Genomic DNA, 15,036 nt, shown 5'->3' with positions numbered 1-15,036 from the left:
TTTAAATAGTCATTGGGCCAGAGAGAGAAAGAGACTAGTCCAGTGGTTAGGGTACAGCCATGGGAGGTGGGAAAACCCCAGTCCAGACCCCCCTCCTCCAATGGTTTGTCCAGATTGGATAAATAATCAAAGATTAATTAGAGCAGGAGGACTAGCCCTTGGGTCTCCCACCTACCAGGTGGGTACCCTAGCCACTCGACTACAGAGAGTCTCTCTCTCTCTCTCTCGCCTAATGACTATTTAATTTAATGACTACTTTGAGGATCTCGGGGCACCTAAATTTTGGACTGAAGAGAGGAGTTAGGTGCCCACGTGCTTTTTTGGGTCTGGGTCTAAGAGCCATCTAAAAAGAGACAACAGACACATGTTACTGACCTGCTACCTTCAATTCCAATACAGCTTCTTCATGAAAAACACCATCTTGAACAAAACAGCGGTACTGTCCTTCATCAGAAAGTCTGATATTGACAATTCCCAAGGCAACATTCCCATCCACAATGCCAGCTTTCAAAAGCTCTGTCCTTCCATGATATTCTGGCATCTGCTGCCCATACTCATCCTTTCCATGCTGATACAGGTGCACAAACGAAGTGAACTCAGATCGGAACCATCTCACTTCCATGTTCTCAGCGCTCATCTTGGGGGACAAGTGACAGGGTAAAATAATGTCCTCACCCATGATGGCAGTGACAGGGTGATCAGGTCCAATCACTGTGAACCGGGCTGTAAAATGCACCAGGGCACAGAAAAGATAAAATAAATATATTCAACATTCTGTGCATCTATTGCAATGCTCTGTCATTGAATAGGATGTGTCCTGAATTTATATATATGAATTTTACAACAAACAATGCATTTGGATAACTATAATTTGTATATCCATAATTTATATTAGTTTAAACCAGTGGTTCTTAACCTGGGGTGCACACACCCCCCGGGGGTGCGAGATGCCCTTTCTGGGGGTGTGAGACATGCCAGATTTTTTTAGAAGGTAAATCAACAAAAACACAAATTAAGCACAGGCACGTAAGTACAACTACTTTGTTTCCTCAAACCTATGTATTTATTAACGATTACTGTAATATACAAACAAAGAGTCTATTTTCAAGTTTTTAAGCTAATGGTAGTGAAATTATCTCGCTACAAAATACAGTGTACCGCCACGTTGTGGGGTGTTTCTTGACGCATGCACAGATGATGATGTGGCAGCTCCACGGCTTTGTTTGAATTCAGTTAGCCGCTGTTAGCGCGCCGGTTACAGTTTACTTCCACAGCAAAACTCCAACATCTCTGGGTCGTACTTGTGGATTTGTGTGTGCCCACTGTACTATTTGTGGTGAGTAATAACATAAAACTATTTTACATATTTAATATGCATTTAAAAGTGTATAGGCCCCCTATCTCCATTTATATATTTTTTTCATTTCAGTAACCCTTGCCATGTTGAAGAAACGCAAATGGAACGACGACTATGTTCGTTACGGGTTCACTTGTACGACAGAGAAGGATGGAAATCAATGACCGCAATGTGTACCATGCAGCTCGTTATTTTCAAATGCCAATCTCAAACCATCGAAGCTGTCTGAACATTTCAACAAACAGCATGGTGGCGCAGCTGCTGGACATGACATTGACACCCCGAAGTCTACAAGGGCACGATTTGAACATAGCGGAACCTTGAGGACGTTTGGGTTTGTGTCACTTGAGAAGCCCTTGTTACAAGCATCCTATCAAGTGGCATATTTGCGTGCCAAGGACAAGAAGCCCCCTACAGTAGCTGAGGAATTAGTGAAACCTTGTGCATTGGGAATGGCAAAAATAGTATTGGGACGAGATGCACAAAAGAAGCTTCAGCAGGTTCCCTTGTCAAATGACGTGATCCGTTCTAGAATTCATGCGATGAGCCAGGATATCTTGCTGCAAGTTCTAGAAGATATCAAAGCCAGTCCTCTTAAAGTGGGTATTCAGCTTGATGAGTCAACTGACGTTGATGGCTGCAGTCAGCTGTTGGTGTTTGAGCAGTACGGAGTAAAGGAAAAAAGGAGAAACTGCAAAGGAGAAAAATCTTAGAAGAATTCTTGTTCTGTGAACCATTGCAATTAACTATAAAAGGAATCGATGTGTTCAGTCTCATCAAAGACTTCTTTTTGAAGCATAAGATAATGTTTGACGTGTGTGCATCAATTTGCACCGATGGTGCCTCTGCCATGCTAGGAAAAAATTCAGGATTTGTTGCCTACGTAAAGAAAGAAGTACCTCGTATCATGATCACACATTGTATTTTGCACCGTCGTGCCCTTGCCGCAAAGACTTTGCCTACAGAATTGAAGGATACTTTGTCTAGTGCGGTGAGCACAGTAAGCTTCATCAGAGGACACGCTCTAAATCATCGCCTCTTCCATGCTTTTTGCGAAGAAATTGGGGCCGAGCACACTGTCCTCCTTTTCCATACAGAAGTGAGGTGGCTTTCCCGTGGCCGAATGCTTACTCATATTTTTGAAATGTGCGAAGAAATAAGTCAGTTTCTTTTAATCAAAGCAGTAATTTAGTTGATGACTTTGAAAATAGAGTTTAATCCTTTGCCTAGCGTACATGGCAGATGTATTCACACACCTAAATGAACTCAACACATCTATGCAAGGAACTGGGATGAACACAGTAACGACCAGAGAGAAATTATCTGCTTTTATTCGGAAACTTTCAGTTTGGATAGAGCCTGTTGAGAAGAAATTTCACTAACTTTCCTTTTCTTGAAGAAACAGTTGTTTTGGAAAATGAAGGAATGACCATTGCAACTGAAGTGACAAAGCATTTGCAACAGCTGAGTGACTCTTTCTAAGGATATTTTTCCACTGGAGATCTTGATGTGGCAAAGAAATGGATACTGGATCCATTTCTTTTTAACCTGGATTCCATCAATGATAGTCATTTCATGAAAGATGATCTCATTGAATTACGAGCCAATGGTCAAATGCAAATAGAGTTTGAGACAATGAAGCTTGAGAATTTCCAGTGTGCTAAACTAGCACCGTTTCCACAACTGGCGAAGACAGTGCTGGAGATCCTTGTGCCATTTGCGGCTACATACGAGTGTGAGAGAGGATTTTCATCACTCTTGCACACCAAAACAAAGGCCAGAAACCACCTAAATGTGAGTGACATGCGTGTGGCTATTTCAAAAAAAGTTCCTCATTTCTTGAACATCATTGAACAAAAGCAACAGCAGAAGAGTCACTGAGCCGGTAAACTTTAAAAAAAAAGTGTAATTTTTCATGTCTTCTTAATTTTACTGCGAAATTAAAATAAATATAATCTTTCTTTCTATAGTTATGATCTATCTAGGTTTAAAGAACTGACCTACTTCAACAATTTTTGAGAACCAAAGGGGTGCAGGCTGCAGTAAAAGTTAAGAACCACTGGTTTAAATGGAAGCTGAAATATATGTTTTGCCATTACCCTTACAAGCGGCTCCTGACAGATTTAACTTGCACAGCATTAGCAAACATTTCAAATCACTGCTTTCTGTTGGAGATTGTTTTAAAGTTTTTTGACTGTTATAAAAATATTTAAACTAATTTAAAGAACATTATTAGGGTACCATTCAGGAAATAATTTTTCTTCAGGAAGGGAGCTAAAACACATGCTTAATTTTATGGAGATGCTTAAATGCTTTACTGAGTTAAGGCCTTCGGTTGCCAAATAAAGCACTGAATATGTTAAGAACCGACACATTTAATGTTGCTTGTGCTGCTTTATTTCTTTCCACTTGTGTGTACGATGCAGTCTTCAGTTACATGACCTTACCAGCCTTGCCCCAGAACCCCCGCTTCATTCAGAGCCTGTTCAACTGGCATCCATGGAGAGGAAGAGGAGAAGGTTTCCTACAGCCAACCGCTTGCTTGACTTGCTGCTCACAGGGCGCACTTTGCACTTGAGCTCTGTGAACTCAGCTGGGGTGTTTGAGCTAATACTTTCCCTCCTCTCTCTCAGTTTTTAATGTTAAGTATCCTCACACCTTCTTGTCAACTGTCTAAATGGGCCATCCTGAGCATCACTAAAGTTTTTTTTTTTTTCTCCTGCTGATAATAGCTCATCTTAATTAATTAGCCTCTTACAGTTTGTATGGCAACTTCCACCTTCTGTGTGTGTGTGTGTGTGTGTGTGTATATACACAATCTCTTCTTACTATATGTTCCATTCTATGCATCCGATGAAGTGAGCTATAGCCCACAAAAGCTTATGGTCTAATAAATTTGTTAGTCTCTAAGGTGCCACAAGTACTCCTGTTCTTTCTTCATCCACCCATGGAGAAGTATGTGCAGAAGGCCTTGTCCCATTGCTTGGAAAGCTGGAAGAGGGAAATAATGTTGTTGACATGAAGATCCCCAGGGGTTATCTCCTGGGTCCACCCTGAAAGACACTTTGAATGGGCAGATCTTTGTAACGCTATCACTCTTAGGATTAAGAGGGTAACTCATTTGTGTATATGTTCGCTTCTTTTAACCTGTAAATAATTTCTTTTTCTCAGCTAATAAGCCTTTTGATAGCTTATTACAGGATTGGCTTCAGGCATTGTCTTTGGTGTAAGATCTAGGGTACCAATTCATCTGGGGTAAGTGACTGGTCTTTTGGGACTGGAAGCAAACAGTGCATGATTCATCGTGTAAGTGACCATTTATCACTAAGTCCAGTTTGTCTGGGTGACAAGATAGGCTGGAGAGTCTGAGGGGATTGTCTGTGACTCCATGGTAAGACTGGTACAATGACCCAAGAGTTCACATTTGTTACTGGCTTGGTGAAATCTAATTACAGACCACACCGCCAGCTTGGGGCGTCTGCCTTGTTTGACAGTCTGCCCTGAGGAAGGCACTCATGGCCGTGAGTCACTCCAGAAGCATGACAGTGGCTGAAGAGTTATTAATCCTGAAGTCATGGAGACATTTTACTGCTACCTCATTTCAACCTCATCAGCTAGTCAAATTTTGGAGCCTCAGGGATGTTCCTGTGGGATGTACGCCAGATCTACACTACAGAGTTAGGCTGATTCAGGGCAGCTCACGTTAGCCTAACCATGGAAGTGCTACACTTACATTTTGTGCCTTCTGACATAACTACCCCGCAACACTGACTTAATAACTCCACCTCCACAAGCGGCATAGAGTCAAGGTTGATGTAGTTGGGTCAATGCAGTGTCAGTGTGTGACGAAGTGGGACTGTTCTTAATATTTCCTCTGAATAGTGTGGGGGTGCCTCAGTTTCCCCTATGAAGTTCTTAAGTATCTAGGTGGTGCGATAAGGGTGTATGATCATTGCAGAGCCCTAGAGGGCATGTGTGTGCTGGAGTCTGGACACAGAGAATGGCCGACACCCTGTTTCCTGGCAACTGATGGCCTGAGCTCTTCCCCCCTGCAAGGTGAGAGCTAAAGGGTTGGAGAACAAAGGAATCAGGTGACCTCCTGGCCCAGGAAAGGAACAAAGCCCAGAGGAGGAGGGGCTGGAGGGAGTTTCAGTTTGGGGCTGGCTGGGACATGGAGTGAAGGGCAGACGTGGTTGTCTGGCTCACTGTCCCCCAAAATGGACCCAGCTGAGGGGTCCTGTTCTCTGCACCTGCAAGCTCTGTGTTAGACCATGTTCCTGTCATTTAATAAACCTCTGTTTTACTGGCTGGCTGAGAGTCACGTCTGACTGCGAAATTGGGGTGCAGGACCCTCTGGTTTCCCCAGGAGCCCCGCCTGGGCGGACTCGCTGTGGGAAGCACACGGAGGGGCAGAGGATGCTGAATGCTCCGAGGTCAGACCCAGGAAGGTGGAAGCTGTGTGAGCTGTGTGTCCTGCAGACAGGCTGCTCACAGAAAGGCGACTGCCCCAGAGTCCTGACTGGCTTCATGGGGAGCAGTTCCAGAGCATCGCCTAGGGACTCCGTGACACAGTGTAGACACTGCATTGCCTACATTGACTGTTTCCAGCTCTCAGGAGCCTTCTTACAATGCCCTACACTGACAGTACAGTCGATACAAGCACTCCTGGTGAGGATGCACACTGCCGATACAAGGAGCAAAGCGTAGACACGCACAAGTATGCCGATGTACGTTAGGTCGATGTAATTTCGTAGTGTAGACATGCCTCAACAAATTGGCATAGCCTGGTATTCTCTTTGATGCAATCTCATTTACTGAAAAGGAATGTACCAAGTCCTGCTTTTCCAAATGCAGGAGGAACCAAGAACAAATGGAACAGTTTCGTAGCTTACACTCCCAACCTTCCCTAACCAACAGACCCAGAAGTTCTCTCTCTCTAGCTTTTCCCAGGGTCGCACTGTGCTCACAGGCTCCTGCCTGGCTTCCTTGCTTGCTTGTCTCCACCTCTCTCTCCTTGTCTGTTCTCAGTTCTGTGTGTTCGTGCTCTCACACCCACATTTGGTCAAAATACCCAGAGGATTCCTCCCTGCCCATGTCCTTTCACCCTTCACATCATTGGTGCTAGTCTCTGGGCAGACTCTATTAAGCCTTGTTTTAGGTGTGGCCCCTTTTATTGCCTCTTACAACTATCTTAAGTGAAAGGGTGCATTCACACGTCAGTTTGAATAAGATTTTAACTCAACCCATAACAAAGTTTCACCCAGCTCATAACAATTGTTATTTATATTTTCTTGGTGTTGATACACTTGGGGATTTGTGCTAATTTTTGTTCACTTTGGAATAAACTAGTGAAACAGAGAAATTTTATAAATTAAAACATATAAATCAATACTCTAAGAAGCAGCAGAAGCCATGGACATTCCTACCTGATTCCAGCTTGTGAACATAAAACGTAATGAAGAAAATGATAAAATGGGGTAGAAGGGTTCTGGCTCTGGAGCTGTGGCAGATTGAGAGAACTTTCATCTCACTGTTACTTGATCCAGATGACAAGAGAAAAGAGAGAAAACAAACAGTGTATTGAATGTAACATAGTTGCAATGATTTAAGACAAAAATGATACATGCAAACAGATAGCATAACCCTAACCAGCAAACCATAACCTTGTTTTAGACACTTTATTTGACCCCTTTATACCAGATTTGGTGCCACTACAGGGCCTTGGTTGTAACAATGATCTATACGGTCCCAGTTCATGTCAATAATCACAACAGGTTAGACCAGTGGTGGGCAACCTGCGGGCCACACATGGCCTGTCAGGCTAATCCACTGGTGGGCTGCCAGTTTGTTTACATTTGCACGGCCACCTGCAGCTTCCAGTGGCCGCAGTTAAAAAATGTTTAAACAAAATGATGTTTTCATTAGAAAATGAATTAAAAAAAAAACATTAAAAATGAATTTTCCTATGATTGGAATGTTTCTAATTTTTCAATGAAATGCTGCTAAATGAGAATATATAGTTCAAATTGATTCCAAAAAGAAATTCTAATCAAATTGATCAAAACAATTTATTGACCCCTCCCCTATTCTTGCTAAAAGAAGAGTAACAATGATTGAAAAAAAATTGTTTCAATAATATTTGATTAAAAATGAAAAAGTCTATAAAATATTAAACAAAAGAAAAGTGAATTATTGTTGTAAATGTGTTTTAAAATTATTTTTTTACTACCTTTAGTCCTATAGATTTCCTCAGGAAATCTCCCCTCCACACCGTTCACACAGTAGGAGATGATCTGTCAACCGCTGTGTAAATCTGCCTCTTTCTAAATTATGTCATGAAGCCCCTATTCAGCAGCACACTTGAGCTCATGGTCTGCTTTAGGCACATGCTTAATTCCCCCTCACTTCAGAAGGAGAACAGGATGCAAGTTTCTGTCTTGACTGACTGTGGAAATACTTTCAAGGGAAAAAAGGAAAATGATCAGAAACAACAGGATGCAGCCCCACAGGCAGAGGTAGAAACTGGCACGTTAAGAGGCAGAAGGACAGAATAGCTGGGGGTGGCACAGTAAATCTCGTCCGGTATTCTCAATACGGGAAGTTACTTGTTACAAATCGCCCCCGGACGTCACTGAGAACAAGGTCGGGCCCAGGGTTCTTGAATGAAACGTACCCGCAAAAGAAACAAATTTCGAACCCAGCCTGCCGCACAAATCCCGAGTTACGCTGCTCGGACAAGGCTCTGAAAGGCATCGGGGTGTCAATCATTGTGAACGTCCTTGTACTGCAGTGTTTACATAACGTGTAAATCAAATTGCACAGGGTTAGTTAATCTTTGTGTTAGTAACAATCCGGCCAGGCAATGAGCAGGACACACGAGGGGACGTGAGGAATCATTTTGAAGCAAAATTAACCTGCCTGATTGGTCCTTCTGAGAAATTTTACAACCTCCAGGGTGGGATCAGACTCCGCGGGGTTTGGTGCGATGATTTCCACGGTCAGTGACTCTTTCAGTTGATCCCATTGCAGGGCTGAGTCCTGGCTACCAAATCGCTGCAGTTTCCCCAGCTTCTCCTCGCCCTTCGGGGAAGAAACCTCTGGGCTCCGAGCAGAGCCCGGGGCTTCCCTCCGGCAGCACTGCCCGAAATTGAAAGCGAAAGTCAGGTCACCCCGGCGGTCACGTGACTAGATTAGCATTTTCTCTTAAAGAAACAGCCACCGCCCGGCTGAGCTGGAGGGGCCCGGCCGGGCCAGCAGCCTCCAGCAGTCAGGGGGGCCAAGACACCCAGACCCAGGGCAGTTCCCTGCAGTCCTCTGCCGAAGGTTTCCAGGGCGGGCTGCTTTATTTCTTCCCCCCTGGCAGGACCCTTTCCCGCACCCCTCAGGATAACTAAATTCAGCAGCCCCCTTGCAGTGCACAAGCCAGCCGCGTCCAGAGCCGGGCGGGTTCCAGGTGCCAGAAGCAGCTGTCTCTGCCTTTGTTTGTTAGCTCGTTTTGGCCATTCCATTTGCTCTAGTCCACAGCAAGGCAGGAAGAACACTCTCTTCAGTGTCATTCCCGCATACAGATCACTTGGGACACCAGATTGCTGGAGTCTGCTGGGACAGACCCTTCCCCCTCAGCGGGACTGGAGCTGTTTCTTTTAGAGAAGACTCTAAGGGCCTGGCTACACTGGCAGATGCAGAGCGCTGGGAGTGAAACCAGCCTTCGGAGAGCGCAGCAGGGAAAGCGCTGCAGTCTGTTCACACGGTCAGCTGCACATGCACTGGGCGTGGCCACATTTGCGGCACTTGCAGTGGCATTGGGAGCGGTGCATTATGGGCAGCTATCCCACACAGCACCCTTCCCATTCTGGGGCTGTGGCTTGTGGGAAGGGGGCATGCGGTGCGGGGCATTCTGGGTCCTGTCCCAACGCTCCATGATGCATCGGTTCACATCCCAGCAATCCCTGTGCTTCTGTCCACATTTGGCGCCATCTTTCAACATTTCTTGTACTGCACGCTCTGTCTTCCCTTTCTGTCCGCGGGAATGGAGCCTGAACTGCTGAGGAATGCCAATTTGAATGCTGCCCCTGCGACCTGCTGTTTCTACAACGAGCTGGACCCAATACTGGGGGGAAGTCGAAATGCCCATTGTGATCCTTGGAGACCCCGCTTATCCTTTAATGCCGTGGCTCATGAAACCCTACACAGGGAGCCTTGACAGCAGAAAGGAGCAGTTCAACAACAGGCTGAGTTGGTACAGAATGACTCTGGAGTGTGCTTTTGGCAGTTTAAAGGGCCGCTGGTGCTGCCTGTATGGGAAGCTGGACCTGGTCAATGACAGCATCCCCGCGGCTATGTCCGCATGCTGTACCCTCCATAATATTTATGAAGGGAAGGGTGAAAGATTCACTCAGGCATGGAACTCGGAGGTTCAACACCTGGAGGCTGAATTTGAACAGCCAGAGAGCAGAGCTATTAGAGGGGCCCAGTGCGGGGCTGCAAGGATTAGGGATGCCTTGAGGAAGCAATTTGAGGCTGAAAGCCACCAGTAATGTTTGGTGCCCTGCACAAGAGTGAAGTACAGTGGTTCCAATGTTAGTAGGAATCTGTGCTTGCGACACTGACTTGCAGTGCCTGTTGCTTTCATGGGCTAAGGTATCTTTTACTTAATGCAATAATAAAGAATGTTTTCAAAGCCAAAAAAGCCATTTATTGAAAATAAAATTCAGTTATTGAAAAGGAACACAATTGCTTGGGAAACAGAAAGGGCAAGGGAGTGGGGTGGGGAATGGTTCAATCACAGATTGCACATGTCCTGTTCTCATACCCAGTCTTCCTGTCTGGAGTGCTGTGCGATGAGTGTTGCACTTCTGGCTGGCTAAAATGCATGGTGATGGGGGTTGAGTGCAGTGGGTAAGGATTGTAGTTTGCAGGGCTGGGTGGTGTGGTGAAGCTACAGGTGTTGAAGGCAGCTGGTGGCGATAAGAAAAGACAGCTACCTTTTCCGTAACTGCTGTCCTTTGAGATGTGTTGCTCATGTCTATTCCACAATAGGTGTGTGTGCTTGCCATGTGCACTGGTGCTGGAAGTGTTTCCCTTAGCAGTACCCGTAGGGGGAGCACCCCTGCGACCCCTGGAGTGGCGCTTCCATGGAGCGGTATAGGGGGAGCTGCGTGCTCCCCCCACCCTCAGTTCCTTCTTGCCAGACATCTCCGACAGAGGGGAAGGAGGGCAGGATGTGGAATAGACATGAGCAACACATCTCGAAGAACACCAGTTACGGAAAAGGTAACTGTCTTTTCTTCTTCAAGTGATTGCTTATGTGTATTCCACAATAGGTGATTCCAAGCTATATCTGTTGGAGGTGGGTAGGAGTTCACAGATTCCCGGGACGGAATACGGCCCTCCGAACCCGGCGTCATCCCTGGTTTGGGAGACAATTGCATAGGGCGAGGTAAACGTGTGAATTAAAGACCAAGTAGTGGCCCTACAAATGTCCTGGATAGGGACGTGGGCCACGAAGGCAGCCGATGAGGCCTGGGCCCAAGTCGAGTATGCCTTCACAATCGGTGGTGGAGGAACACTCGCCAGATCATAACAGGTGTGAATGCACGAGGTGATCCAATGGGAGAGGCGCTGGGTGGAAATCGACCGACCCCTTATGCACTCTGCCGAGGCAACAAACAGTTGAGATGACTTTCTGAACGGCTTAGTCTGTTCCCGGTAGAAGGCCAGCACCCTTGCACATCAAGCATGTGGAGCGGCGTTCCTCATTGCACAAGTGAGGCTTGTGGGAAAGGACAGGCAGGAAAATGTCCCGGCCCATGTGATACGCGGAGACCACCTTAGGGAGGAATGCGGGGTGTGGGCGGAGTGGAACCTTATCCTTATGGAAAACTATGTACGGGGGTTTGGAGGTCAGAGCCCTGAGCTCCGAGACCCGCCTGGCTGACGTGATAGCAACCAGGAAGGCCACCTTCCATGAGAGGTGAGACCAAGAGCACGTGGCCAGAGGTTCAAACGGGGGCCCCGTGAGATGGGATAACACCAAGTTCGGGTCCCACTGTGGGACAGGGGGCCTAGCATATGGAAAAAGACGGTCCAATCCCTTAAGGAAACGTCCAGTCGTAGCATGGGAGAACACCATGTGTCCCTGCACTGGAGGATGGAAGGCCGATATGGCCGCCAGGTGCACCTTGACTGATGCGGGCGCCAGGCCCTAGGTTGTCTAGGATAAGCTGGATTGGGGCGGCCACTGGGGAAACACCCTGCTCAGCAGCCCATCTAGAGAACCTGGACCACTTCACCAAGTAGGTGCGGCATGTGGAGGGCTGTCTGCTTTCCAGGAGGATGCACTGGACCCCTTCCAAACATGTCCGCTCCTCCCCGCCTAGCCACTGAGCAGCCACACCGTGAGGTGGAGAGCCGCTAGGTTGGGATGGAGGAGATGGCCCCGGTCCTGGGAGAGCAGGTCCCGGCGGAGCAGCAGTGGCCTCAGCATGGCCACTGCCAGGCCCATGAGGGTCCTGTACCAATGCTGCTGGGGCCATGCTGGGGCAATTAGAGGACCCATGCCTTGTCCATTTTTACTTTCTCCAGGATTCTGCTGATGAGAGGGAATGTGGGGAAGGCATAGAGAAGCTGATCTGACCAGGACAGGAGGAGGGCATCTGAGATAGCGCCCCGTCCCAGACCCCCCCAGAACAGAACCAGGGGCAATGTCTGTTCTGCGTCGTCGCGAACAGGTCCACCTGGGGTGTTCCCCATGCTTGGAAGAGCTGGTGAGCCACTTCTGGGTGGAGAGACCACTCGTGTTGGGAGGAGAAGTCCCTGCTCAAATGATCGGGCCGTGTGTTGCGGGCACCCGGCAGGTGGAAGGCCCTCTGGGAGATGTCATGGGCTATGCAGAAGTCCCACAGTCTGAGGTATAAACTGTTCAGGAAGGACAGGTACGGGAAGAACGGTGGAGGAGTTTCACTGTATGTAAGAGAGCGGTATGATTCCTCAGAGCTCCAGTATGAAACTGCAGAAAAGCCTGTTGAGAGTCTTTGGGTTAAGTTTAGAGGCAAGCGCAACAAGGGTGATGTCGTGGTGGGTGTGTGCTATAGACCAACAGATCAGAAGGATGAAGTAAACAAGGCTTTCTTCGGGCAACTAGCTGAAATCTCCAAATCACAGGCCCTGGTTCTAATGGGGGACTTCAATCACCCTGACATCTACTGGGAGAGGTATACAGCAGTGCATAGACAATCCAGGAAGTTTTTGGAGAGTGTTGGGGACAACTTCCTGGTACAAGTGCTGGAGGAACCGACTAGGGGCCGTGCTCCTCTGCAGCTTACAAACCGGGAAGAATTGGTAGGGGAAGTAGAAGTGGGTGGCAACCTGGGCAGCAGTGACCATGAGATGGTTGAGTTCAGGATCCTGAAAAAAGGAAGAAAGGAGAGTAGCAAAATACGGACCCTAACCTTCAGAAAAGCAGACTTACACTCCCTTAGGGAACTGATGGGCAGGATCCCCTGGGAGGCTAATATGAGGGGGCAAGGAGTCTAGGAGAGCTGGCTGTATTTTAAAGACGCCTTATTAAGGGCCCAGGAACAAACCATCCCAAAATATAGAAAGAATAGCAAATATGGCAGGCGACTAGCCTGACTTAACAGTGAAATCTTCGGTGAGCTTAAACTCAAAAAGGAAGCTGACAAGAAGTGGAAATTTGGACAGATGACTAGGGAGGAGTATAAAAGTATGGCTAGAGCATGCAGGGGTGTAATCAGGAAGGCCAAGGCACAATTGGAGTTGCAGCTAGCAAGGGATGTGAAGGGTAACAAGAAGGGTTTCTACAGGTATGTTAGCAACAAGAAGAAGGTCAGTGAAAGTGTGGGACCCTTAATGAATGGGGGAGGCAACATAGTGAAAGATGATGTGGAAGAAGCTGAAGTACTCAATGCTTTTTTTGCCTCAGTCTTCACAGAGAAGGGCAGCTCCCAGACTGCTGCACTAGGCAACACAGCATGGGGAGTAGGTGAGCAGCCCTCAGTGGTGAAAGAACAGGTTAAGGACTATTTAGAAAAGCTGGACATGCACAAGTGCATGGGTCCAGATCTAATGCATCCAAGGGTGCTGAGGAAGTTGGCTAATGTGATTGCAGAGCCATTGGCCATTATTTTTGAAAATTCGTGGCGATCGGGGGAGGTCCTGGACTATTGGAGTGCCCATCTTTAAAAAAGGGAAAAAGAACCTGAGGAACTACACACTGGTCAGCCTCACTTCAGTCCCCGGCAAAATCATGGAGCAGGTCCTCAGGGAATCCATTCTGAAGCACTTGGAGGAAAGGAAGGTGATCAGGAACAGTCAACGTGGATTCACCAAGGGCAAGTCATGCCTGACCAACCTGATTGCCTTCTATGATGAGATAACTGGCTCTGTGGATATGGGGAAAGCGGTGGATGTGATATATCTTGACTTTAGCAAAGCTTTTGATACAGCCTCCAACAGTTTTCCTGCGAGCAAGTTAAAAAAGTATGGACTGGATGAATGGACTATAAGGTGGATAGAAAGCTGGCTAGATCATCAGGCTCAGAGGATAGTGATCAATGGCTCCATGTCTAGTTGGCAGCCGGTATCAAGGGGAGTGCCCCAGGGGTCGGTCCTGGGGCCGGTTTTGTTCAACATCTTTATGAATGATCTGGATGATGGGATGAATTGCACCCGCATAGAAAGGTCTATGCTTTAACCTTCAGTTGTCTGTGCTAACCTAAGGACTTCCTATGCTGTTTCCAGATGATTAATAAATCCTACTCTTTGGACAATGTTGTTTGAGTGTCACTGCAAATGCCAGATGAGGTGCATTAGTCTTTGAAGAGTGGACGAGTCTCCCCCAGGAGTCTATCTCAGCTGGACTCGCTGAACAGAGCTCCTCGTGTGAAGCAGGAGTGCTGGAGCTCAGAGGCTCAGTGTAAGGAGGTGGTGAGGCCACGTGGCTTACCCTGGAGGAGGAGTGAGACCCCCAAGGGGGTCTGGCACACTGAACAGATTCCTCTTAGAGACTGTTTCAAAGCTGGGGGCATAGCACGGATCCTGTGGATCTGTGACACCTCCTAAGGTAGCCAATGGGAGATGCTGATGAGAAGGATGTGTCCTAAGCCCTGCCCCCCTCACAGAAATAGGTGTCACAGTTCAGAGCAACTGCACCTGTATCTCCCCTCAGTGATTCAGCAAGGGCACCCACTCTCAGGCTCCCAGCTCCCCAGCCCTTGCTTCGGTTGGGTGGAGACCCACGTCATTCTCCCTTCTGACCAGGGTAAGTCCAGGCTGCGCAGTGCCCTGCCCTCACTGTGTAATTCCCAGCCCAGACACTTTGCCCTCGGACACCTGCTTGCTTTCCCTTCAGAGATGGATACAGTGTAATTGCTACAGGAATAAACAACCACCCAGCTCTTTCTAAGCAAGCTTAGCTTTATTCTTAAGGTAAAAAGATGACATTAAAAACAATAGAAGGACCTACACACATGCTAATAAGCTTATCGGGCATCCCCCCACCCTAGGGGTTTCCTGGTGGTTCAAGCTCCTCAGAGCTTCAGCTCAGAACAAGCACCCAATGTTATGAGGCCTCAGCAGGCCAAGTCCTTCCAGTCCTCCCCTAAGGATTGGGGCCCTCGGGGGACCAGGGTTCTGTCCATTTGCTGGACCAGGAAGGA

The 15,036-nt window shown here is 47.3% G+C and overlaps 1 protein-coding gene across 6 annotated transcripts; it reads right to left on the bottom strand.

Moving 5' to 3' along the window:
* Nucleotides 1-352: 352 nt before the first annotated feature.
* Nucleotides 353-8,525, bottom strand: LOC119567731 (myelin-oligodendrocyte glycoprotein-like). 6 transcript variants are annotated; one of them, XM_037914978.2, is made up of 3 exons: nt 8,276-8,525; nt 6,784-6,893; nt 353-723 (listed from the first exon to the last, which is right to left on the bottom strand). In XM_037914978.2, exons 2-3 carry the CDS (start codon nt 6,881-6,883, stop codon nt 368-370), a joined length of 456 nt encoding a protein of 151 aa, XP_037770906.1. In that variant the 5' UTR covers nt 6,884-6,893; nt 8,276-8,525; the 3' UTR covers nt 353-367. The 6 variants fall into 6 exon arrangements, with proteins under 6 accessions (XP_037770906.1, XP_037770902.1, XP_043384847.1 ...); XM_037914974.2 differs by lacking the exon at nt 8,276-8,525 and adding an exon at nt 8,031-8,265; XM_043528912.1 differs by lacking the exon at nt 8,276-8,525 and adding an exon at nt 8,031-8,265 and having other exon boundaries at nt 6,784-6,887.
* Between the last annotated feature and the right edge of the window lie 6,511 nt (nt 8,526-15,036).

The sequence above is a fragment of the Chelonia mydas genome, chromosome 14 (genome assembly GCF_015237465.2).
Source record: "Chelonia mydas isolate rCheMyd1 chromosome 14, rCheMyd1.pri.v2, whole genome shotgun sequence".
NCBI lineage: Eukaryota > Metazoa > Chordata > Testudines > Cheloniidae > Chelonia > Chelonia mydas.
This window is presented reverse-complemented; position numbering and strand designations above follow the sequence as displayed.

Bases quoted from the DNA above. Each gene is read 5' to 3' on its own strand.
- LOC119567731 (XM_037914973.2), bottom strand. From the start codon at position 6,997: ATGCTATCTGTTTGCATGTATCATTTTTGTCTTAAATCATTGCAACTA. The intron at 724-6,783 runs GTAGGAATGTCC...TGCATTTTACAG, and splicing joins TGTTCACAAGCTGGAATCAG to CCCGGTTCACAGTGATTGGA.